This window comes from Artemia franciscana, chromosome 13, assembly GCF_032884065.1.
Source record: "Artemia franciscana chromosome 13, ASM3288406v1, whole genome shotgun sequence".
Lineage (NCBI taxonomy): Eukaryota > Metazoa > Arthropoda > Branchiopoda > Anostraca > Artemiidae > Artemia > Artemia franciscana.
The window spans coordinates 36,709,542-36,735,608 of NC_088875.1; the positions used below are offsets into that span (position 1 = coordinate 36,709,542).

Below are 26,067 nucleotides of genomic sequence, written 5' to 3' on the forward strand. Positions count from 1 at the left end.
GGAATCGTCTGTCCCAATTGTCTTATTCATTAAAAATGACGAAGCGAACCTACTCTCTCCATCTGTCCATAGGCTTTGCAAGCCGTAGAAATCATTTTGACCCTTTTTATATCAATTAAGATGGCGCTTAATAGAACTACCCTATGAGCGAAAGCAAATTTTGTATGAGCAAGTCAACATCTAACAAAAGACAAACTTTACCGCTTCTTTTAGTTTTGACTGGATGTATCTCCTAGTTGTTACCATATGATAGAATATATCGAATTATAAGTCAATGCTATTCAGTTTTTCATATGATTGAACCTAAACTAAACATCCATTACTGTACCTTTCAGTTTGAGCTTTTATAATAGCATATTCAAATGCTGGGTTGAACGCAATCCCTACATTTGATGGCAAAGTCCAAGGTGTTGTTGTCCAAACTGGAAAATACACTCTCTCTTCCTGGAATAATAACGGAGTGAAAACAAAAACAAAATTTGAAAGCAAGTACTAAATACAAATACTAAATACTTTTTGTCCATATTTAAAAGAATTGCATTTGCGCTTATTTTATCAACCATGATCTGAAAGAAGATAAGATAAATTAACTAAAGCAAGTGGAAATGGGTGAGAAAACGAGTAAACGTTTGAAGGTAAGTAAAAGTTCCCTTTTCCTCAAGCAAATCTCGAACTAGGCTCCATAAGCCTATGGGTTCCAGAAGCCTAAAGTTTAAAAAAATGTGTTTCTATTTCCTAATGAAATAAAAAGGAAACAAGTTTTTCAAACGAAAGTAAGGAACAAGATTAAAGCTTAAAACTAACAGAAATCACCCAATATATGAGGCAAGATACCCCTTCATCAACCTCTTACTCTTTACATTAAAGTCTTAAAGTTCTTTAAAAATACTTATCATTCAAATAAAATAATCCTTGTGTTTAACCAGGCTTTCTTAAAGAATTGCGACAAAAAATCAAATTTTAGCATAAAGAGCTAAGGCATAAGGAGCAGCACCCCTCATTCGCGAAATAATTTTTATTCGTTTTAAGTTTGATAGTTACTCCTTACTTTCAGTTGAAAAACTAGTTTTTTGTGTTTAATTTCTGAACATATTTAAAAAAAGTTAAGGATATAAACTTCTCTCCAATTCCCATCTAAAATTTTCCCAGGAAAGTTCCCTCCTTATGGTAAATTTTCCCTGGGGATCCCTCGCTCGAACAAATTCCCCCTAAAATGTTCTGTATATTTCCAAATAACAAATACTATTGGTGAACAATGGATAAATTGTGTAACTTACGGCCCTTTCCTCGGGGACTATGAGAATAATGTCAACCCCAAAGACATAGCTACAGAACCTAGTTCCTATAACCTAGTTCCCCTCCAATATTTTCGGTCACTTAAAAAGGGAAATAGAACTTTTCATCTCCGTTCATATGACCCCTCTCCCAATTTCTAGGACTATTAGTTCGATACGACCAGTCCTCAGAGACAAAGAACGACAAGGAAAATCAATAAATAAACACGCATCCGTGATCTTTCTTCTGGCAAGAAAAACAAAATTACACTTTTTTGTATATAGGGGCTTGAAACCTTTACAGTAGGATTCCCTAATATGCTAAATGTGATGTTGTAATTTTCATTAAAATCACTGTAAGTTTTAGAGTTCTTTTCTATCTTTTTCAAAAATCACAAAAAATTTCTCAGGCTCGTAGCTTTTGATTAAAAACATTAAATTTAATGAATTTTTCATCGGTTGAATTATTATAAAAAGCACATTCTTTTAATCTATTGATTGTTAGCAAAGCTTTGTATTTTAGAGTTTCCTTTACTATTGGGCTGAGTTGCTCCTTACTTACAGTTCGTTAACACGAGCTTTTTAATGATATCTATCCTTGTCTTAGATTTTCCTTTTTCAAACAGTTCGTGGTAACGAACTGTAGTAAGGAGCGACCCGGCTCAATAGTAACCAAAACTCTAAAAAATGCAATTTTGATACCAATAGCTACATCAAAAGAATCGCATTTTAATGCTGGTTTTAAATATATAAGTTTCATCAAGTTTAGTCTTACCCATCAAAAGTTAAGAGCCTGAGAAAATTTGCCTTATTTTAGAAAATAGGGGGAAACGCCCCCTAAAAGTCATAGAATCTTAACGAAAATCACACCATCAGATTCAGCGTATCAGAGAACCCTACTGTAGAAGTTTCGAGCTCCTATCTACAAAAATGTGGAATTTTGCGTTTTTTGCCAGAAGGCAGATCACGGATGCGTGTTTATTTGTTTTTTTTTGTTTTTTTTTCCCAGGGGTGATCGTATCGACCCAGTTGTCCTAGAATGTTGCAAGAGGGCTCATTCTAACGGAAATGAAAAGTTCTAGTGCCCTTTTTAAGCGACCAAAAAAATTGGAGGGCACCTAGGCCCCCTCCCACGCTAATTATTTTCCCAAAGTCAATGGATCAAAATTCTGAGATAGCCATTTTATTCAGCGTAGTCGAAAAACCTTATAACTATGTCTTTGGGGACGACTTACTCCCCCACAGTCCCCGTGGGAGGGGCAACAAGTTACAAACTTTGACCTGTGCTTACATATAGTAATGGTTATTGGGAAGTATACAGGCGTTTTCTGGAGGATTTTTTGGGTTTGGGGGAGGGGTTGAGAAGAGGGGGATATGCTGGGGGAACTTTCCTTCGAGAATTTGTAATGGGAGAAGAAAATTTCCATGAAGGGAGAGCAGGATTTACTAGCATTATTTAAAAAAAAACAATTAAAAAATAAAAGTGAAAAAGCTTTTTCAGCTGGAAGTAAGGAACAGCAATAAAACTTAAAACAAACAGAAATTATTACCCATATGAGGGGCTCACCTCCTTCTAATACCTCGCTCTTTACGCTAAAGTATTTTCGGTAATTTCAACTACTTATTCTACGGCTTTTGTGATTCAGGGGGTCATTCTTAATGAATTGGGATAAAATTTAAGCTTTAGTGTAAAGAGCGAGGTACTGACGATGGGGCGAATCCCCTCATATATGTAATAAAAACATGAGAATACAAAAGTTCTTTACGTAAGCTAATTTATAAGTTACGTAAATCTTTTACCAATAAAAAGATTCGTAAAAAATTAAAAGTTCTAGTTGCCTTTTTAATTAACCAAAAAATCGCGGGGCAACTAGGCTTCGTCCCCCGCTCTTTTTTTCTCAAAATCATTCGATCAGAATTATGAGAAAGCCATTGAGCCAAAAAAAATATGCAAATTTCGTTTTGATTATTACTCTGCGGAGAGCCAAAATCAAAACATGCATTGATTCAAAAACGTTCAGAAATTAAATAAAAAAAACAAGTTTTTTCAACTGAAAGTAAGGAGTGACATCAAAACTTAAAACGCACAGAAATTACTTCGTATATGAAAGAGGCTGCTTCCTCATCAACGCCCCGCTCTTTACGCTAAAGTTTTTTACTGTTTTAGAAAGAAGAATTGAGAGAAAGAGTCAAACTTTAGCGTAAAGAGCGGGGCGTTGATGAGGAAGCAGCCTCTTTCATATACGAAGTAATTTCTGTGCGTTTTAAGTTTTGATGTCACTCCTTACTTTCAGTTGAAAAAACTTGTATTTTTATTTAATATAAAATTAGATATATAATGAGATATTGTCCTACTGGATATATCATATATTCGTCTAGCCTATATGCATATAATCAAATGCAGGCGTGTGTTTCTGTTCTTTATGCATTGCTACACTGATCCAATCGTCAAGAAACTTCGAGAAGTTGTTGAATATACTCTTGCAAAGAAGGTTTTGGGTATAAATTCCCCCCCCCCAAGGCCCTCTTAATGCTTTTAGGGCTGACAAAATCGGAGACCCTCCAACAATTGACGATTATTTCAGTAAAATTATTCACAGTTTTGGATATTTAATTTAAAAAAAAAAGAAAGCACAGGATAGGACTTTACAGTCCTTACCGACTGTGCTGATCTCAGTTTAATGGCCCTTCAGCCAGGAAGTTCAATAGGGAGGGGGGAGGGGAACAGCCACCTTGTGCTTTGGCATAGCCTTTCTTTTTACCTTCCCTGGGCTTCTCCAGGTGCCCATTTAGAGCTGGGTTGACTCTATCTGTGGTTTCAAACGGAAAAATATTATCGGTATCTGACAAGCGGGGAAAACTCTCCGTGGGCGGAGGGGGAATAATTTTCCACACTTTTGAATATGGTTTTCTATCTTTTCTCGACTCTTTGCATATATAATCAAAATAAATTAATTAGTTGATTTATGTAAATGTGTCCACGAGGAAGGGAAGCGATCTTCCACGAAGGGGAATTTTTCTACGGGGAAATTTCCTGCCGGGAAATTTCCCTGGGCGGGGGATTTTCCTTGAATTTCCTTTCTTTGGAGATTGCGGTGACGCACAACGAGTAAGCTAGTGATCCTAACGATCAGGTAAGGTCTAAAATTAAAAACAAAAGCCAAACAAAAACACAAAAAAAAACTATAGCTACGTACCAACTGAGCTTTGTAAGAACTAAACGGTTTCAAATTGTTGCTATTTTCTGCATCAAATTGAGTAGCCCTTAAACACTAAGCAGTTTTATAAATTCAAAAAATTTCTCAAGGAGAAATATATAAAACCCCTTAGCTTTCTTCCTTCAAAATATTTAGTTTGAAATTGCTTAAATTGGTACAGGCAAACCCTCCCCTAACCCTAGAATATTCATGTTTCAACCTTTTTTTTTAGCCAAAACAATAAATAAATAATCGGTGAGCATATTTATCGTAGACGCCCTTCTCTACATAGGTTCACACAAGTTCAACTCTTCGAGGGAGAAGGCATCACAGGATTTACCTGGGGTACGGCTTTAGCACGAATAACTTCATCTTTTAGTGAATATACCTTTTTCTGGGGGGAGGGGAGTAGATCTGGGACAAATTGTCGGGATATCTCAGGAAACCCCATGAACCAAACCCTTGCTTACTTTCTTTTATTCCAGTCTGAGTCGGAGCTCAAAAGACAGGCCGATATCCCCAAGGCGACTTGGTATAAAGAAGAACTAGAGAAAGAGGAAAGAGAACAAAGAAGAGGAGAAAGAAGAGGGAAAGAAAGAAGAAAGAGGGAACTATTAGAGAAAATTAACAGTTACAGTTAAAGTTTAGTTTAACTCCCAAACGATTTTTGTATACCTTATTATATTATATTGCATACTGCTATATATATCTTATAGGAAAACCCTCCCCTAAACTTAGACCATTCTCATTCCATTTTTTTCGATCCCTAGCCCCCCTCCTCTTGGAGGACAATTAAAAGTTGATTTCTTTAGGGGAAGAGTCTAAAATAGAAAATTCATTAGAGACATTTTTCCTCTTTTTTCTAGTGGAGCGATCTCGTTGCACCCATCTTATTGGGCAATGTTAGGAACCCCTTTGGACCATTCCCAGGTTTACTTTTTTTTACGCCCGATTAAGCTACCGCCCTTTTACTATGCTGCTGCAACCTCGAATCTTAAAAATACTCCAAAGATCTTGGATCAAGAGGAACTATTATACGTCGGAAGAGATCCCAAATAATACAACATTTTATTTTTTGTGTCTAAGACTAAAATCAACAGCCACTCTCTATAGGACTCTCCAAACAGTACCATATAGACCATCGAACAGCACCATTAAAATATTATCAATGTTAGTAAGGGGACTGAGGTTAATCTTAGCCCGCAAAATTAGAAGCTACTACTAAGTAGAAATATGACTGCTAGGAGAAGACTCTAATGACACTAAAAATTAGATTCTATGTTTGAATATACCTTAGATTATACATTGAAATTGGATTGCGAAAAAAGACGATACCAAAAAGATTATTGACAATTATAATGGCTATTATAAACCCCATCAATTCATGACTCAACTTTAATCCCACCACGCTCGAATAAGAGCGGTAATTATTTCCATAATTAAAAGAAAAGAAAAAAAACAGTTTATGAATATTCTATAATAAAATAGTGACCATTCTTTTTCAAACTTGATTGGCGTTTTTTCTCGGATTACAGTTACTTGATTTTTACAAAGTAACACAGAAAATAGTCTAAAAAAACGCATAAAAAATGTGTCTATAATCTTTTTTTATTATGTTTTTACAAGTCAGGAAAAATTTCGGGGGAGAGGGGGGTCAAATTATTTCCCAGGTTGGAATACCGTGGGAAGAGGGGGGTCTAGCGTCCTGTGTCTATGCTGTTTTTGACGAAAAATTTAGGAGCGAAATAAAATTGGCATCGTGCATTCTTACTTTCTGAACCTTCAATTCACAAAGAAATCGTTGTTCTAGTAAAAAAATACACCTTTAAAATAAAGCATAATAGATGTGAACTTCAATCATAACGCTAATTGTTCAAATAGAAATGAACTAACTTGAACCAAGGCCTCTAAATCATTGGGCAAGTCTGAAGCTAGAAATCGAACATATACAGACGTGCTTGAATGATTCGAATTGTACTCCAGTTCTGCTTCCGCAAGGCTTGTTCTGAAAAATACATATAAAATACATAAATAAAAAATATGGCCGCTTATTTCCCATCTAATGATGTAAGTATACAATATAGTCATACATCTCCGATAAATTAAAAGAATAGAAGTGTTAGCCAAGTCTAAAAAAAAACAAAAAAACCATACGTCGAAGATCAAACAAAATAAATTTGGGCTTATAATTTTGTCACAAAACTTCTTCTCCGAGTCAACTGAAATTTTTAGCGACTCTGTTTGACCATTTCCGTTATAGTTTTTGCATATATATTTGTCAGACTACAAAACCTACTTTCTAATATAGCATACGCTTATAATTAGAAATTGATATTAGCACTATCTAGAACTGTATTAATTTATTCCATTTTATATGGTATAAGACATTATTGACACACGTAAGAAATATTGAAAGGCCTTGAATCCCTATGAACCCCTTAGAGATAAGGATGCACGCAGGGTTCATCGGCTTTAGGTCCTAGCCATGCTCCAAATAAAAAAAAAAATTAGTGATTTTATTGTAATTTACTACATTTAGGACATAGTCTAAAAGTTTTTATAGCAAGGCGTCCCCACCCCCGAACCTGTTGTCACCATTATATCCGATGAACCATTACATTAGATGAATTTTTTAACAGTTGTGAGTTATATTCTTCACTTGTTTTCACAATGCCAAGGATATAAGGAGATAATGAAATATCTTTACCTGAATAGGGGCCAGATGTTGCAAAAAGTGTATTTTTATTTATTTTTTTTTTTAGATTACTGAAATTACAGAATTAATTAATACAATTATAAATTAATAAAAATATATAAGATTAATAAAACTATAAATTTTATTGCAAAATTATAAAATTTAATAAATCGTATTTAAAATTTTAAAATGTGTTTGTTTAAAATTTTAAATACTAGAAGAATACTAGAAGCTGCTCATTTGGCTGTTGAAAATCAAAAGACACTAGCTCCCAAATCTTCATTTTACAGATATCGTAATTAAAGCTTAAAGCTCTTAGTCTGAAAAAACAATTTCAGAAAAAAAATTAAACCAGCAGAAAAAATGAAATCTCGGGAGTACGGTTACGATAATTTACGCAAATTAAATCTTTCAAGGAAAATTTGCGGGGGTGAGAGAGGTGGATGGGGAGATCCTAGAGCATTCTATACTGCTTTAGTACAACAGTGTGCATACTGTTATTTATTATTTATCGGGTCATAATTATCATTTATCCCTTTACGATTACATTTTTTTCATATTCACATCCTTTGGTGTAATTTTTTTTCCTTTACTGCTGTATATTATTATATATCGTACTTTGTGTAAAATACTCTGCTTACATTGGTGTAAAAGTGGGTTAAAGTAAATAAATTAATTCACGGATTATCATCATAGGCCCTCATCTCAAAGGCACTCAATTGGATGTTTTGTTTTTCACGCATTAACTAACTAATGAATTATTTGATAGATTAATTAATGCTAATTATTACAAAGAATAAAAAAGGAAAGAGAAGAAAAACGAGAAATGGGTTTATAAGGCCAACGAAAATACTGGATGAAACAAAAAGGATATTTCGAGAGGACAATTGCTTCCCTTTTTCGGCAATATTAGAGAAAGTCTCGAAGAATTAATTTCACATTTTCCGAGCAAAAATCCGAATGATTCCCGACGGGAATACGACCCCTCAGATTCGCAGATCTAAAAGACCCTTTGCTAAAAAAAATCTTTACTCAGAATTAGACAAATGTGACGTAGTTCTCTGTTTATTTATTTTGTTTCATTTGAAAGAATCTTAGTCGCTTGCCTAGCTTCTTAATGGGAGCATTATTTATTGTTAGTCGTTGCGTTCAGTGTAGATTGATTTTTTTAGCTTTTTTGGTTTTATTGTTTTTAATTCGTTTATTTGGATTTTGTCTATTATTGTTTTTTTCTGCGTTGTTGGACTTTTTTATTCTTCCAATTTAGGTTTTTGTTCCATTTTGATCTGTACGTCATTTATTTTTGTTTTTTTATTTTTATCTGGTCTATATCATTCACAATTTCACCCAAAAAAGTGAACTTGATTTCTTGAGGTCTTTTATAATATTCCCAAAGAAGGGATGCAGTTGCCTTCTGAAATGTCCGTTTTATTTCATCCAGTATTTTTCCTTGGGCTTATAAAAATCCATCCTCCCTATTCTTCTCTTTTGTTTTTTACTCTTTGTGATGGCAGGCTATTGTAGCTTACTAAATTAGCTAATCAATTAAGTAAATTAACAAATTGTTATCATAGTCCTGTATCTCACAGGCACGCGATTGCATGTTTTGTCTTTCGCATATTAGTTGCAGGAAAAAATTAGACAAGATTACCTAGAAGAAGGAGACCAATATACTGGCTTATAATCTTGATAAATAAGCCCCTTTTCAAATAATTCATAGAAAGTCCTCATTTCCAACTTCATATATTCTGGATCAAATGTTCGGTAGGTGCCATTGGTACTCCAGTCAGCGAGCAGACCCCAACTTTTGAAACCCTTCATTTGTTCACCCACGGCCTCTTTGGCAAATTTTCGTGCTATCAAAGAAAAACTGAATGATAAAATTTCTTAACACTTTTACGAAAAATCATTTTCAGAAAGTACATACTTAACTCTATTTTTCGACATAGTGACCAAGTTTTTGAAACACTTATCATGTCTCTAAACTACTTTTAAAGTAAGGTCTTTATAAGAACTTACCGCCAAAGTAAGGTCTTTATAAGAACTTACCGCCAGCTCCAATAATCAAAACTATCTCAAAATTTTCGCCAAACAGCATTTTTGATTCAGGCCAGTATTGACGTTTTGTGACATAAAAATGGCAAGAGAACGACACTTTGTTACGGCATGGTCTCTTGTATTACCTGAAGAACGTATTTAGGTGTCCTTTAGGTACACGTGTTCGTAAATCGTGTCCAAATGGAACAAGCTTTTCCATTTGAATTTCCCTTTCCAAATAACCTATAATCATTACTTCGATACGATACTCGCCGGAAAAAGTAATAACAATAGCAAATAAACAGGCAACGATAACAAAGAAAGATAAAAAATACAGAGATTCGTAATTATTTTATACTGATCTAAAGGCTTCTCAGATTACCGAATATAATGGAGTAATTTTTACTTACATTAAGTGGCTTGACATTTATTCTCTTATTTTTTTAATTTAGAAAACAGTTAGCTTATGATGGCTTATGATAGCTTACGATGGGTAACTAGTTAATGAAGAGATGGATAGCCCTAACAACGTATGATAGATAACTCCATATTCAATCGTTTTATATATTTGAAGCCAGTTTAAAATATAGGCATTTGTATTATTCCTAAAAATCCTTCCCCTAGAGTTCCAATTGCTACTGACAAAAGTTATTCTTTAGTAAGCATTTATTACCATGGACGGTTTCATAATCTATTTTGATTTAATGACATTCCATTATTCAAAAGCAATGATGCTGAAAAGTATAGATTGAGATATCAAGGACTAAGGATTACAGACTACAAATACCAAGCACTCCGTAAAAATTGTTGATACTGCGCACTTAGCTTTGAATCAAACAGTTCGTGGTAACGAACTGTAGCAAGGAGTGACCCGGCTCAATAGTAACCGAAACTCTAAAAACGGAATTTTGATACCAATAGTTACATCAAAAGAATCAAATTTTAATACTGATTTTATGTATATAAGTTTCATCAAGTTTAGTCTTACCTGTCAAAAGTTACGAGCCTGAGAAAATTTGCCTTATCTTAGAAAATAGGGGGAAACACACCCTAAAAGTCATAGAATCTTAACAAAAATCACATAATCAGATTCAGTGTATCAGATAACCCTACTGTAGAAGTTTCAAGCTCCTATTTACAAAAATGTTGAATTTCGTATTTTTTGCCAGAAGACACATCACGGATCTGTGTTTATTTTTTATTTTTTTTTTTTTCCAGGGGTTATCATATCAACCCAGTGGTCCTAGAATGTCGCGAGAAAGCACATTCTAACGGATATTAAAAGTTCTAGTGTCCTTTTTAAGTGACCGAAAAAATCGAAGGGCACCTAGGCCCCCACCCACGATCATTTTCTTCCCAAAGTTGCCGGATCAAATTTTTGAGATAGCAATTCTGTTCTGCATAGTCGAAAAACCTAATAACTATATCTTTGGGGACGACTTAATCCCCCACAGTCCCCGGGGGAGGGACTGGAAGTTGCAAATTTTGACCACTGTTTATATGTAGTAATAGTTATTGCGAAGTGTACAGCCGTTTTCACAGGGACTTTTCGCATTGGGGTGGGGGTGGGTCGGAGGAAGGGTTTACCTGGGAGGCATCTTTCCATGGAGGAATTTATCATGAAGGAAGAAAATTTCCATGAAAGGAGCGCAGGATTTTCTAGCATTATTAAAAAAAAAACAATGAGAAAAAAACATTTTTTTTTCAACAGGAAGTAAGGAGTTGCATTAAAACTTAAACGAACAGAAAATATGATGCATATAAGGAGGTTCTTCTCCTCCACAGTACCTTGCTCTTTACGCCTTTACGCTAAAGTATTTTTAGTAATTTCAACTATTTCTTCTACGGCCTTTGTGATTCAGGGGTCATTCTTAAAGAATTGGGATGAAATTCAAGCTTTAGTGTAAAGAGCGAGGTATTGACGAGGGGGAAAACCCTCTCATAAAAGTAATGAAAATATACAATTATAGAAGTTCGTTACTTTATTTAATTCTTAAGTTACATATGTTTATTACGAATAAGAGCCATTTAGCCAAAAAAAATATTAATATGCAAATTTCGTTTTAAATATTCATGGGCGGTGGGCCAAAATCAAAACATGTATTAATTCAAAAACGTTCAGAAATTAAATAAAAAACAAGTTTTTTATTAGCAAGTAAGGAAAAAAAGTTTTTTTTATTGTTTTAAAATGTAGAGTTGTGAGAAAGAGTCAAACTTTAGCGTAAAGAGCGAGGCATTGAGGACAACCCCTTTCATATACGAACTAATTTCTGTTCGTTTTAAGTTTAATGTTGCTCCTTACTTGCAGTTAAAAAAAACTTGTTTTTTTATTTAATTTAAATAAGGAACTAGCATGAAATTGTTCTGATACAAGGGGTTGCGGACTAGTGATTCAATGGACTAAGTGAAATTATGATACTGTACAGTTAACTCGAAGAATTTATAAAGAAAACAGAATAATAAGGATGAAGTTGTTCTAATACTAAGGACTAAGCATAAAAAGGACACAGCAAAACTATTTGTTACTTTACACTTTCCTCGAACAAAGAATCAACATGAAGTTGTTCTGATACAAAGGACTATGGCCTGAAGCCAATCGGTAAAGTTAGTTGGTGATTTACAAATTGCTCAAGAAATGATAGATAATAAAACAAATCGGCCTGAAATTGTGGTAAGACGTAATAGTGCTACTGTACCGTGCAAATAAATCACAATTGCTGTCTGCATAAATGAGCTCAAAAGATACTAAACAGTGACTTCAGAAGCGTATATTTTTCGTCAAAAATACTTTTCTTAGCTAATTATAAATTAGAGCTTTGGGAATATAAAAATCAAAAATGTTTGTTTGAAAATCAGAAAAGGCCGAAGTGTCGTTCTCATAGCTAAACCTCGTCTTATTTGCAAGAAACTACCCAGTGTAAGAGTAAGTAGAGAGGGCATTTGTAGAGAGCCCAAATTAGGATCCATAAATAAAGTTGAGCCGCGGTAGGTTCAAGATATAAAGCTCCAAAATCCAAAAAAGGGATATTGAGCTAAAAATGAAGTTTCTGTAGGACAGAGAGCATAAATGGGTCTTATCTACCCATTAATTCTGAAGCTTGGCACACAACAGTGAACGGCAGATATCTCTTGAAATGAATTTTCAATAAATTGTCATCCGAAAAAGTAAACAACCAAACAACTGTGGTAAGCTGATGATTCTAGCCAGAATTTGGTTTTATTAAATCAAATAAATAGACACAATTTGAATAATATAAGAAGTTTTCGAAATAACAACAGTAACCAAAGCTATAGGATGTATAGGCTAAAACAGGAAACTGAAAAATGCCCACATCCTTGCTTGGAAACAGGATGCGGGTTAGGGATATAGAATATAAGCTGCTGACAAGTGAGCGCCTAGGCTTTTTACCTTTGCCTTTTTGCTATGAGATATCTTTGACATCGGATCATTGCTTGAATTTGGGTTATTTTGAGCTGATACAAGGGTATGTATTTATTATTTTTGTAAGTTGAGTACTGCTACTACTACTAATAATTCACCGCAGCACCAAGCCACCTTAGTCCAACACAGCCAAGCACGCTCCTCCTCCAACCCATTCTATTCAAGGCTTCCCTCTTTGCACCCTCCCAGGCAGTTCCCATTTCCTTTAAATCTTTATTTATGATATCCTCCCACTCAAGACGAGGACGACCTGCTTTCCGTTTATCACCAGACGGATGGCCAAAAAGGACAATCTTCGGCAATCTGTCATCCTTCATCCGAGTAACGTGGCCTAGCCATGTCAACCTTTCTTTCATCATAGTACTAGAGAGCGGGATTGAACCACATTTCTTGTACAACCTACTGTTTGAAATATGATCTGTTGGGACACGTATACTCTTTATCGTTGTTGTTTAGAGTCAATTAAAGTTGATCAATAATTCATATCTGTCTTCACGCACAGCTCAGTAGGCAAACGTCTCCTTACATTTAGATTAGGCTACCCTATGATTAAGATGCTACCAATAGTTATTTAGTTACCCTAACCAGGGCAACAACACTCCCCTACTTCACTACATCTAGTAGCCATAACCTGTTTACTTCACCACACAATTATTTTCATTTTTTACACTCCTAAAAGATTATTAACCATACATTCATAGAAAAGGTTTCATCTTGTCTTCGAGCATTAAATCACTGAGCTTATCATATTTTTTATCGTTGCTCAACAAAAAAAAACGACTGAGGACGGTTGCAGGGTAATACAGCTTTTTGACGCTCAAAAGCTTGAACAAAATAGAAATCGACGCTTAACAACAAATCTGCTTTTATTTTAAGTAAAAGACTAGCTGAGGCAGAGGTTCAAACTCAAGTTTCACTAGATTCAAAATGTTTCCACAAGAGGAAAGTTCAATTCAAAATTGGGCTCCTCCATTCCTTCTTACATTAACTGCTTAAAGTAAACAAAAAATAGTTTTCAGTTCTATGTTTGGTTCCAGTTAGCTAAAGGGGTGCGAGTAGTTACCTCGCCAGCACAGCTTGACTGTGGAATATTGGAAATTTTACTGTCTCAAAACCCTTTTAGGGGTTATCATTACTTTGACCGACGGTGAATACAAGATGGTTGATTTTTTCGATATTATGAAGCGTAATTCTGTTAAATGGGCCACTAAGCCTTTAACACTGGTAATTTTCTAACCGCTGAGACTAATTGCACATCATTAAGAAAAAATGGCTTCAAGAAAGTCTAAATAAAAACGAAACACGACGACAGACATGAAAATATGCTTATATCTAACTTACATTTTTCACGAATTTCCACAGGTTCTAAACCTGATAATTTTGAAGTGATGGCTTTCAGCTCAATAGGCAAACCGTGGCAGTCCCAGCCAGGTCGATATTCAACCCGATGACCTCTCATGCATTTGTACCTTACTATGCAGTCTTTTGTGATCTTATTAACGGCATGTCCCAAGTGCAATCGGCCATTAGCATAAGGCGGTCCATCATGAAGAATAAATACTTTGTCAATAGACCTTTCAGCTAGCTGCCATTTGTAGATGCCTTCGAAATCCGCCTCCTAAGAAAGAGAACGCTATATGGAGTCAACTAAATTTAATTCCATAGCCCTAAGGCAAGAGAATTAACTAACAACGTTGGTTAGCAATATTCCATTAGCTCGTGGTAGGCCTAACAGAAGTTATAGCTAATAATAAATGTTAGCTAACAATTATCAGAAACATATTAACTGAAGAATTAAAAAAAATACAGGCTTGAAAAGAAAATCCAGAATTGTAGCGACTGAAAATTTTCTGGTTTTATCCAAATAGTTGCAAAATCTCTATACCAACTTTTCCGACCGGTTTTCTGGTTAAAATATATTTTGAGTATAATTTTAGTTGGTTCATCATTGGATTGCCCTTAGGATGAACATAGGTGTACCTCTCTGAGGCAACCTCCCGGACAAGATTAAGTGCTCTGAATCGGTTTCATCATTTAAATCCCGGAGCAAAGAGTTAAGAGTTTCTCCTCAGCAGAGATGAAGGATGAGAGCATTTTCCTTGTGGGTATTATGTATGTCTCTGTTTTTTTGCTGTTTTTTTTTGTCTTTTGATTAAGTGATTTAATTACTTAACTGGGCTACTGTGTGTACGTAACTTGGCCTTCTAATAGTGGCTATGTTTATTTCATTGTTTTATTATTTTTATGGATTTTCAAAAATAAAATTATCAATTAATCAAACAAATTAAAATTCAGCATAGCGTACTAGGATACCCTATCTTAGAAGATCAAAAAATTAAAATGCTAACTGTAATATATATTAGCAGCCATCAATGCTCTGTCAATGTTTATATCGTAGAAACTCCACAAACTGCTTTGCTCATTACGCATCACATTTTATCTAAAACCACTAATCGAATTTCTTTTAATTGCGAACAGCTCAGTCCGCATCCACCTGCGTCCTCCTATATAATTCAAACGCATCGAAGCTCAACGTCATCACTAAAAAAAAACGTAGTAGTGGCATTTTTTTTTTTTTTTTTTTTTTTTTTTTTAGTTTTGAGCAACGAACATCACAAGCGAAGTTCTTGAGGAAAATAATTATTAATAAAACTAACATGTCAAAAACAAAGACAACAGTACCTGCAACTAGCGCTGACAGGGAACAAATAAGAGAAGCCAAAGAAAACAAAAACGAGAGTGTTTAAACAAATGAACAACATCTAGCACATAAATGAGGGTTTAAAAAAAAGTTTTCTAATTATTAAGATCTTGCTATATTAAGCATTGACATCTTGAATACAACCAAAAGTGACATCTTTTCTATATCTTAAAATCAAAGAGCAATTACTAGACGGTGGTACGAGTAAAAAAAAATACATCTTTACATTTATAAAACTGGAAAGAATTTGAACCAAGGACGTATCCAGGGGGATTACAGCGTTTGAACCAACCCCCTCCCCTTCCAAAAAAAAATTGTACGACTCAAGAAAAAATAACAAAAATATATATAAACGAATTTTCAACACATTTTTAGAAGATTTTTCGTACCCCCTATCCCTCCCTCCGAAAATGCCCCTTCCCAAACAAAAATCCTGAATATTCCCTTGATTTAGATTTTTTTTCCCGCATTTGACAGTAGATCCCAAAACCAAAATGCAGATAATGGGGATATGTCTTCTAGAATATTTGAATGTGACCAGAATCTTAGGAAGAATCATTTTTTTTTCTTTAAGTTTTTTTTTTAGGAACAATAGCTTCGTGAACATTGTTATATGTAGACTGGTTAATTTATTGATTACATTTGGAATAAGGGAGGGGCTAATCTAATCTGTGTCATAAGTGATTTTCCTATAAGCTTGCTATGGCATAGTACTTATGGCCGTTATTCGATCAATTTATTACAAAGCTTAGGTAATACTCTCATTTAAGTTTATTTGCAGAATGCAAGACCGTACCCAGAATTTTGTTCGGCGGGGGAGGGGCTTTTAGTTCAGAGGGGTTTTACAAAAAAAAACTTTAGAGAACGTATCAAAAATGTGTTTATATGCATTTGTGTTACTTTTTTATGAGTCATACAATAAAGATCTTTTTTTTTGGGGGGGGGGGGCTCATACCCGGTAATCCCCCTGGATACGGCCTTGGCAGAAGGTTAAAGATTTGTGTTCTCTAAAACTTATTTCCCTGAAAATCATAGCAAAATGAAGAAACTATGACAGTTACCATAGGAAGAATCATACAAACAGGAGAAGGGGGAGGGGGGTAAGGCTCATGCCTACTTGTCTCACAGATTTCATGATTATTACACCGCTATCATAATATCCTACCAATGTCACACATGAAGAACCTGAAGCATAAAATCTACAGCCATGACGAAATTTCCAAGGACAATAATAAAAAAAAATCAAAAAAGCCAGTCTAAGGCTAGCGGAGTTCGGAGGTCACAGATAAGGCTTGATAAAAAAAAAAATAGACATAACGGAACCATTTTTATTGATTCTGTTTATGATGGTTTATTTTAGTAATAAACGTTTCATCAAAACAAGTAATATAGTCACATAAACCCCCCCCCCCCGTTAGAGTTAACTAAAAATAACAAGCAAACGGTTGGCTGCTACAAATGTCAATAAGCGGGCTATTTCCCGACAAAATTAGTAAATATTTTGTGAATAAATAGGTCTTTGGGCAAACGAAGGTGTCAATGCTCAAGGCTAAGACTAATACATAATCTTTTTTTTTGTTTGGTTGTCAGATGCGTTCTAATTTTAACAGAGTAGAATAGAAAATGATTTATTGGCTAAAATAGCACAAAAGCTAGCATAAGCACGTCAGAACAGCTACAATGATGAAACAGATGTTGGGGATAAACATAAAACAATTATTCGAATGCAAAACAAAATAGGGAACAAATGAGTTTTTGTACCTCATGGTCAACATTTGGGGACACAAGTCAAGTTGGGTATTTGGAGCTCTACGAACATTAAGCCTTGTATTAGGAAGGATTGGGAGATTTTCTTTGAAGGGGGGGGACGTTCATGATAGTCAGAACTAAGGCACTTGTGACCAAATTTCATAGTAAGGATGTGACGTTGTGATTCCAATGTAGTAAGTTCAAGTCTAGCCAAACCTTCATCGTATGTGCTATGGGACGTCTCCAGTATAGTTTTTATTGATTGTTTTTTAATGCTTTCAACTTTAGAACATTGGTCTTTGGTCAACCCAGGGTGCCAGAAAGGGCAAACATATTCAAGATAGGTTCTTATATAAGAACAATAAATTATTTCAAGGTTTTGGATTGATATGGAGAACCGTTTGAGAAGGGAGAAAGATTTAAGGAGAAAACAACAAGATTTAAATAAGGGAGAAGTGTGGGACTTCCATTTAAGGTCATTGTCCAACTTCACACCGAGTAGATTAACCGTATTTAAATTTGGTATGCAAAGGTAATTATCGATAGGGGGGTAAATTTCTTAAAAGGAGAATAGCATTAAACTGCTTTTGGGTATGCTTAGGTTAGGTTTAATATTTTCAATATCATTCTTTGAGTTGTTACTGAGTGAATCAAGTTTAACGTCCGAAGTATTATAGGTTCGAAAAAGTTTAAGCAATGTCAAATCGTCCACAAATTTAAAAGCATTTTCAAAACTTGGTAAAACATTATTTAAAACAATTAAAAATGCTAAAGGTCCTAATTTAGTCCCTTGAGGTGCTCCAAAGGAAATTGAAGTAAACCCAGATGAATCTCCGTTAGGAAGGACAACAAATTGCTCGCAACCAGAAAAAAAAACTAGCTACCATACATAAAACAAAATCTCTGGCACCTAAAGCCCTTGCATTATCAGTGACTGTCTGATGATCCAAGTTGTAAAAGGCTTTGCTAATATCAGCAAAAACATCCTCCAGGAACTATTTAACTCAAGATGTTTGAAAACAGAGTCAAGCATATAAATTAAGCAATGCGTGGTACTATGATTCGGCCTTAAGCCAAACTGATTTGGGTTGATTTTATCTTGAATATCGTCAAAGATGAAAAAGTAAATAAAACTTTCAAAAATTTTAGAGAAAATAGAGGTTTTCGACATTGGTCTTAATTCAGAAAGAACTTTTGGGGTCTTATTTTTCGGTATAGGTGATATAATAGCACGTTTAAAACACACTGGAAAAATACCGTCTACAAAACATTGATTAAAAATTGCAGTTAGAGGTAAACTTAAATACTGGGCACATTTCACAATCTTTTTGGTAGGAATACCCCCTGGGTATACTGACTTATTTGTGTCATGATTTTCGAGTTTAAGCTGGGTCTGACGTATTTCAACCAAAGGAATGTGACTAACTGCACTGTTGGCCGGCATATTTTGGAGTGGCGGGTAAATTTAACAAATTGAAGCAAAATAATCATTTATGATATCCATACTCACTGGGTCACCACTACTATCCAGCAAGAAAAACTTTGAAGAGACCTTTCCCATGGGATCTTGGATACTTTTGTGGAATTTCTTAGGGTTACAATAAAGTAAATTATTGAGAACGTGAGCACCATGCTCCTTCTTACTTTACGGATTTCACTAGCAAAAATGTTTCGAAGTTTCCGAGATTCTTGGAAAAATCCTTCCTTAAAAAATTTATTACGTTCATTCATTAGGCACAATTTTTTTTTATTTAACCAGGGTTTACAATTGGATTTGCGATTAACTTTTTTCACTGGAAAGGTATCACAGTATAACTGGAAAAGTTCTGCTGAAAACTTAGAAGCCATTTCATCACCATTGGCAAGACATAGGATATTGGCCCAAGATCTGGAGCTAAGTTTTACTTTGAAATGGGCGATCTTCTCGTCAGTAACGGGTCTATATGAATAACTGATCAATGGTTTTGGGGGAAAGGATGATAAAAGGGTCCAAAAGATGCATAGATGGTCACTTGCCCCTAAGGAAGGGGCTATTTTTGGGGCACAGAAGTAATCTTCAATGTTGGTAAAAATCAAGTCTATGGTTTTATCACTGCGTGTAGGTGACTTGACTACCTGATCAAGGCTAAGAGCAGAGCTAAACCACTTTTGGTCTAGCTCATTAATATCATCAAATAATGTAATTGCAGCACAAGGGTATTTTCAGCGAATTCTGTCAGTTTAAAGTTGCAGAAATGCCGTCAGCTCCTTCTTAAATCCACAACGAGGAGGGTAATAAATAATACAAAAAATCATGCAAGATACTTTTTTGGGAGGTTTTAGGGTCTGTTCCAGAGCCATAGAACTTCGGGTTTGGAGTTGTTTTCTATTTCAGATGAAAATTCAAATGAAAGAATCTGATTTGGGTGGGTAGACAGACAAAACAAAGCCACTCCTCCACCATGAGATAGAGGGATACCATCTGTGTCTAATCTGGGCTTAAAATAGGAGTCATAATTGGGAATCGAGCAAAAATCTTCAGTGGCTGACCATTTTTCGGTAAGGCAAGCAATATCAATCTGGTTTATGTCAAGAATAATTTGTACTTCACCCATTTTATTTACCAGTGACCTTACATTTGCAAGAAGGATTCTAAGAAATGAGTAGGAGTGGGAGTGATATACCATACCAGGGTTTATTGATTTGCTATTGGATACATGTTGTAGATTCTTGTGTTCATTTGGTGCAAATAACGAGATTGAGAAGATGGACTGATTCAGCAATTGAAATGGGAGGGAGCTGGAACGTAACATGGAGGTCTTCTGAATGGGTTTGTTTGGCGCCATTGAAAATTCAGATTCAAGCTGCTTATTAGAGCTGGTGAAAACAGTGGACTGGTTTGGCGAACTTCGTTTTTTTTTCATGCCAAATTTTAACAATATTTTCTTTTATTAGCAGAATTTCCAATTTATTAAAATCTGACTTGTCTTACTTTATCCTCTGAAAAGTAATTAACTATCTATGGAATGATGAATCTGGAATTCAGTTATCTGGGAAAAATTAAAATTTTGGATTCAATTTGCTTATACTCGCTGCCAACTCTCTGACTCGTAAAAAAGTAAAAAAAATGCACTTAAACAATTTGTAGGTTTTTTTGTGAGCCCCACCCCCTTCCCGAACAAGAATCCGGGATGCGCTCTTCATCTCAACTATTATTTCACTACTGTTTTATTTAAGTTGCATTCTAGACTGGATAGAAGATATTCTGTTTTATATAGAGCAATAGATTTTAATTTCTTTCGTTTGTGAAAAATTATCTTTAAAATCTTGGTTTAATACCTCATTTCTATATACTCACTGAATACATAAGTTTTTCGTTCGATTTATGTAATTGTCCACGTTGTATTCGTTGAATACAACGGTTTTACCGTTTTAACGGCATCAATAACACTATTGATAGATTTGACAAATTTAATCTGTAAGAAACAGGGATTATTGAGGGCGCAAATTTTAGGGCCGCAAAATTTCAAATAAATAATATAACGGCAATAATCCTTTTGTAACTTCTGAAAAGTAGAAGGAACAGTTGGCAGTAAATATAAGCAAATTGAATCCAATTTTTTTTTCCCAGATAACTAAATTCCAGATTCATCATTCCAGAAATAGTTAATAATTTTGCAGAAGGGAAAGTAAGAAAGATCATACTTAAATCAATGGAAAATTCCACTAATAAACGAAAGTATTGTTATAATTTGGCCGGAAAATTTTTGGGAGATGGGGGGGGGGAGACACTAGTCAATATTTTGCCACGAGAGCAGGAGAGTTCAGTGCCACCACAGGACTTTGATAAATATTTCCTAGGGAGTCAAGGTCACAAAAATCAGAATTATTTCCTCATTTATCCTGTATATTTTATCAAAAACACTTTAAAGAACTTTCAAGACTAAAGATAATCTACCAAAAATGGCGAACAGTCTTATTATTACTTATTTCGAGTCAGGGCCGAATCCACGATTTGGTTCAGGGGGTGGGGGTATTTTTCTGAAGGGAGAAGTTGCAAAAAAACCTTAAAAAACACATCAAAGTTTTTTTATGCATTTTTATGAGTTGGACAAACATTTCGTGAGGTGGGGGTCAAACAACCTAACCCCTCCCCTGAATACGGCCTCCAATTGTATTCCCCACACCCCCTAGCCATCACATAAAATTTATATGACCATAAGTAAAATTAATCAACATAAAAGACAAGATAAAATAGTTTATTTACAAATTGTAGCGGTTGAGTTTTCCAAAGGATCACTTTACTCTCAGAAACTAATTAGATGGCGTCGATGTATTTGAAATAGCAAAGGGCGTTTTATTTTTTCAAGACTAATCAATCCTAACTAGCAAAAAAGACTTTAAAGAAAAAAAATTAAATATTAAAATAATAATAAGTAAAATAATAAGATATTAAAATAATAAAAACAAGGAAAAAATAATGCAATACTCACCTTAGCTATCATATGGTCGTTTTTCATTCGATCTTCAGGGGAGATATAAAGAGGAAAAGTTGTTTTTGGTAGAATTACAGTATTAGTGTACTCTCCAGCCTCTTTTTTGTTTTTATTCTTTTTGCAGCAGCATGAACTTGTGGCAAAAGATCTCTGAAAAAGAATTTTTATGATTCACTTAAACAGAACCACAATAGCTTGATAACATATTTTTCTTAGGAAAGAAAGGATTCTTATAGCCAAATCCTTTCATAACTACCCTGAAATTAGCAATTCTGTCGAATTTGCTCTTCAATTCACTCCTGCAATATTAGAGATCAACCAAGTAAGAAAATAGATCTCTCAAAAGAGGTAATGAAAATTTACTTTTAAGAAAACAAACTTAAGGACAGAAGGAGTTGAGAGCTTTTCAATATGCAAGTTAGAAGATTGATAGGGTTCAGTTTTTTCCAAGAGTGTGGAACCTGGAGACCAGTTTCTTGTGTATTTCTTAATCACTAAAACAAGCAATTGTTCAAATCTTAAAACTAAAAAGGAGAAAAATTACTGAAGATCAACCAATCAGAAGATAAGTAAAGTCGTTGGCAATTAAACTTTATCAAATCAGATGACACAGTCTGCAGGAGGTCTAAAACCCAAAAAATAATTCTATATCATTGGAAGATTCTCGACCAAGAGAGAGGTCCAACACTAGCAACGCTGTCTAAGTAGTCATATGCTTCAACAGATTATTTATTTTTACCAGGCCTCTTCGTATGGAAGTGTTGGTCGTAAATGGAAATTTTATTGGCTCTTTTAAAATTTGACAGTCGCTGGGAAAGTAACAACACCAGTCTCAATCCTTTTTTCCTATCTGACCACCACAAAATCCAATAAATATGCTTCCGAGGCTGATATGATACCAAGAATTCCTGAGGCAACGACCGTAAATTATACAAATATCCTTTTTTTTACACGTAGGGTTTATAATCGATAAGAGCCTGCCTGATCCTTGGCATGCGATTGGCTCCAAGCTTTCAGGAATTGTTTTCTGGGTCAAGAGGATTACACATTTTGTTTGGGAGGGGGGTCAAAACGGAACAGAAAACCTATTGTCCCTAATGGGTTTGAAACTTAGAGCCGGAAATACTTGTGCCAAGCCAAGAGAAACCTAATGCATAAAAAATGCACTGGGGCAAGTTCCCCCTCCCCCCGCAGTAAATTAGGATACAAAAGAGGCCACATTAATCCCCCCCTTTGACTAAAAATTATTTTCTTCAGTGCTTGGGCTAAGTGAATCCATACCCAGAGAACGGAACAAAAACCCGTTGTCTCTAATGGGTTTGAACCTTACAGCGAGAATACTAATGCCAAGAGGAATCTAATACATAAAAAAGAAGTGCCGAAACTTTTTCACCCGTTTGGCTAAGAGAATCTTCATCCAGAAGAAAAAGTAGAGAGAAATATAAGCCCCCCCCTCCCTAAAAAAAGGACCCAAACGGCCAATGAAATGCGGAAAAAAATTTCTAGCCACTTCATACAGAAGGGATGGCCATACGCTCTTAATAAGGGACTCATTCGATTGAAAGTTAAAGTGCCTTTTTTCAGAGCCAAAGTGATTTGAGGGCAACCAACCTCCCTCCTATGCCCTTTTCTTCTACCCATCCGTTACCTCCACAAAATCGGATAAAAATTTTTGAGATGCCCATTTTATTTAGAATAATGCAAGATTTAGTACGTATACCTCCTAGGTTGACATCGCCACTCGGCCCCAGGGCTTAATCCCCCTAAGTTACAGAACTTGCCCATTGTTAACAGATAGGTTTAAGTAATAAAGATGGCCTTGCTTGGTCTTGGTTGTCCGATCAGCTAGGAGCTTTTAAGCGCCGTTCGCTCAGCTAAGATTCCCAAACTTTCCCAAGGGTATACTTTGGAAACGAAACCCGCACCTGAATAAATAGAAAGGCACTACGTGCACCCGAAATTTCAAATTATCCTTAGTTTCCTGGGAACAGTATGGGGAATCTTGTTGGCTTTCAGAGAGTGCTAGGAGGGGAGGGTAAGTGACGAAACTATAAGACACTATGTGCGTCCAGGTCATTAAAACAGTCTCTGCATTATCTTGAGAACAGTTCGAAGAATAGAGTTGAAACTTTCTGGCAACATTAAAGAAAGGAATAGGGAGAGTGGGGCAAGGGACTTCAAATTCGCGTGGGAGTGGGAAGGAATTAAATAATTTCGCATCTGATCCACCAAAGCGTGTTTGCACTACAAGCTACTATGGGACTTATAATCTATGCACGATTAAGTAGCAAGGAAAATAGAAAAGCACTGTGTGTTGCCAGGTAATCGAAATGGTCCATCTGCAAAACCTTTGGAACGGCTTGAATTATCAATTTGAAAATTTCAAAGAAATGTTTAGGGGAGACAGGGCAAATAGGCGTTGAATTACAAATTGAGGAAGAGAGTAAATATATCAAAATACACTATGTGCATCCCAGTAATATAAAATAGCATATTCGTAACACCTCCTGATTGGCTAAGGTGAACGAGCTGAAACTTCCGGGTAATCAAGAGGGGACAAGGGGACTTCAGTTTTGCATTAAGGAGGGAATTAAAAATATGATGTATCCGACTCAGCAAAAGCTTTTCTTACTCTAAGCCCTTTCGGAATTAGAGCTATTCACGTTTAAGCAGCGAGGTAAACCATAAGACATTTTGTGGTACTAGGCTATCGAAACAGCGTATCAGCGTATCACCATCATCTCTGGAATGGCTTGGTGTACAACGTTGAAAATTCAACTTTCAAAGGGGGCAAAGTAGACCTAAAATTTCGGCACTTGGGGAAAGGGCAGAGGAGTGGTTAAAATAGTTTTTTCATCGGTCGACCCAAATTTTTTTGCACTACAAGACAAAAAATAAATATAAAAATATTTAAGAAACCAAAACAAGGGTGATTTTCAGACAGTGGCAAAGGAACAAACGAAAAACCAAAGTAGATATTTCAGCAAATGACTTTTAGAGCCTTTTCTATGCGCCTCCATTAATGGTAGTACAATTTTCGAAATTAGCTCTTCTATGAGCGTCCCTTCTACCACATCATTGAAAATAGCTCCGTCATAGGAGGAAGTTAAACCATTTCCCATAACTGCCGACAATAAATAACCCAAAAATGTGTTAAGATATATCAGACTGAAAGAAGTTTCGTCAAAATAGTGAAAAATAAACCAAAGATTGCCATAAAATAAAATAAAAAAAAGTCCAAGTAACTGACAAGGTGATGGTCGGATTAGATATCTTTCAACGAGTAACAATCGGTTTGTTTTAGTAGCAGTTTTTTTTCATGATTTTTTTTTCCTCAATATTCCGAATAAATGGAATCCTTGGTGCTTCAAAGATTCGATAAGCATCAGGCAATATTGTGACTGGTGGAAAAACATTTAATTACTTCTTTTTTAATTCAGCATAAAAAGTTGTATGTGGAGAGTTTCACGGAGCAACTTCTTTTCCTTGAAAAAAAAAAAAAATCCAAAAACAGGTGAAAAAACATCCAAAAGTAATACTCAAATAAAAGAAAATCCTTCCAAAAAAAAAATCTAAAAGTAATACTCAAATAAAGAAAAATAAAGATTGAAAACTCTGATAACGTATTCCTGCAGGAAAGGGGAATAAAGATTGGGAATTGAAACTGTGGTATAAACCGCAAAGAGCTTTTCGATTATACCATTATAGGGTGAACTTTTTCACCCGGTATCTTTCTAAGCAGCTCTATTCATCAGGATTAAATAGATAGAAGAAAATCAGCAACCGACAACGACTTTCAACCAATTCACTGAGACACAGCAAGGAACTACTTTGCTAAAATAGATTGAGCTAGATACGTATGGAACAGCAGTGGTAAATTAGTAATTAGAGCACAATAATCGGAAGAAATGATTATTGTCAGGACTACCGTCACATAACCGTCAGGATTACCCTCTTCATCACCAACTAAATATCAACCCATATCACTGGTAAAGCTTCAGCTGGCCTCAGTATATGGCTTGATAAGCCTAAGCATTACATGAAATATTGCTTGGAGTACGCTTTAAACTGTTCATTACAGTCCCCCAAGAAGTTCTATCACTTGGTATAGCCCATGCATTCAAACAAGCATGGCGTGACTACTTTAACAATCTCCCTCAGATTTCTGTTTAATCTTAAGAACGCCACCACAGGGAGGAATGCGTTAACCTCAACCTCACCTGCTTTTACGTTTAATTAGTAAATATACGCTATCTTCTATCAAGGCCGTATCCATTAGATATAAAATACGAGGAACTTCAGCTTAATCATTTTTTTAGAGTTTGCAAAAAAACTGTCTTTTGGGAACCCCAAATTATTCGGGCTAATATATGGATGAAGTGTGACAAGTTATTAAAAAAAACATACTTTTATGCAAACCCTCCCAGACAAAAAAAAGCAGGACGCCCTCAAATGAGTGGAAAGGTCAAATGAAACAATTTATTGGAAGTTTGAAAT

The 26,067-nt window shown here is 35.2% G+C and overlaps 1 protein-coding gene across 2 annotated transcripts in view; it reads right to left on the minus strand.

Moving 5' to 3' along the window:
• LOC136034890 (isoleucine--tRNA ligase, mitochondrial-like) overlaps positions 1 to 21,809 on the minus strand; it is a 97,920-nt gene extending 76,111 nt beyond the window's left edge. Inside the window, exons 1-5 of one of the 2 annotated variants that reach the window (XM_065716378.1) lie at positions 21,568 to 21,809; positions 13,987 to 14,263; positions 8,818 to 9,022; positions 6,365 to 6,476; positions 329 to 444 (exon numbers count right to left, since the gene is read on the minus strand). In XM_065716378.1, coding sequence (XP_065572450.1) covers positions 329 to 444; positions 6,365 to 6,476; positions 8,818 to 9,022; positions 13,987 to 14,263; positions 21,568 to 21,594 — 737 coding nt within the window. In that variant the 5' untranslated portion in view covers positions 21,595 to 21,809. The remainder of the gene's footprint in view (positions 1 to 328; positions 445 to 6,364; positions 6,477 to 8,817; positions 9,023 to 13,986; positions 14,264 to 21,567) is intronic. The other variant, XM_065716377.1, reaches the window with a different exon arrangement.
• Between the last annotated feature and the right edge of the window lie 4,258 nt (positions 21,810 to 26,067).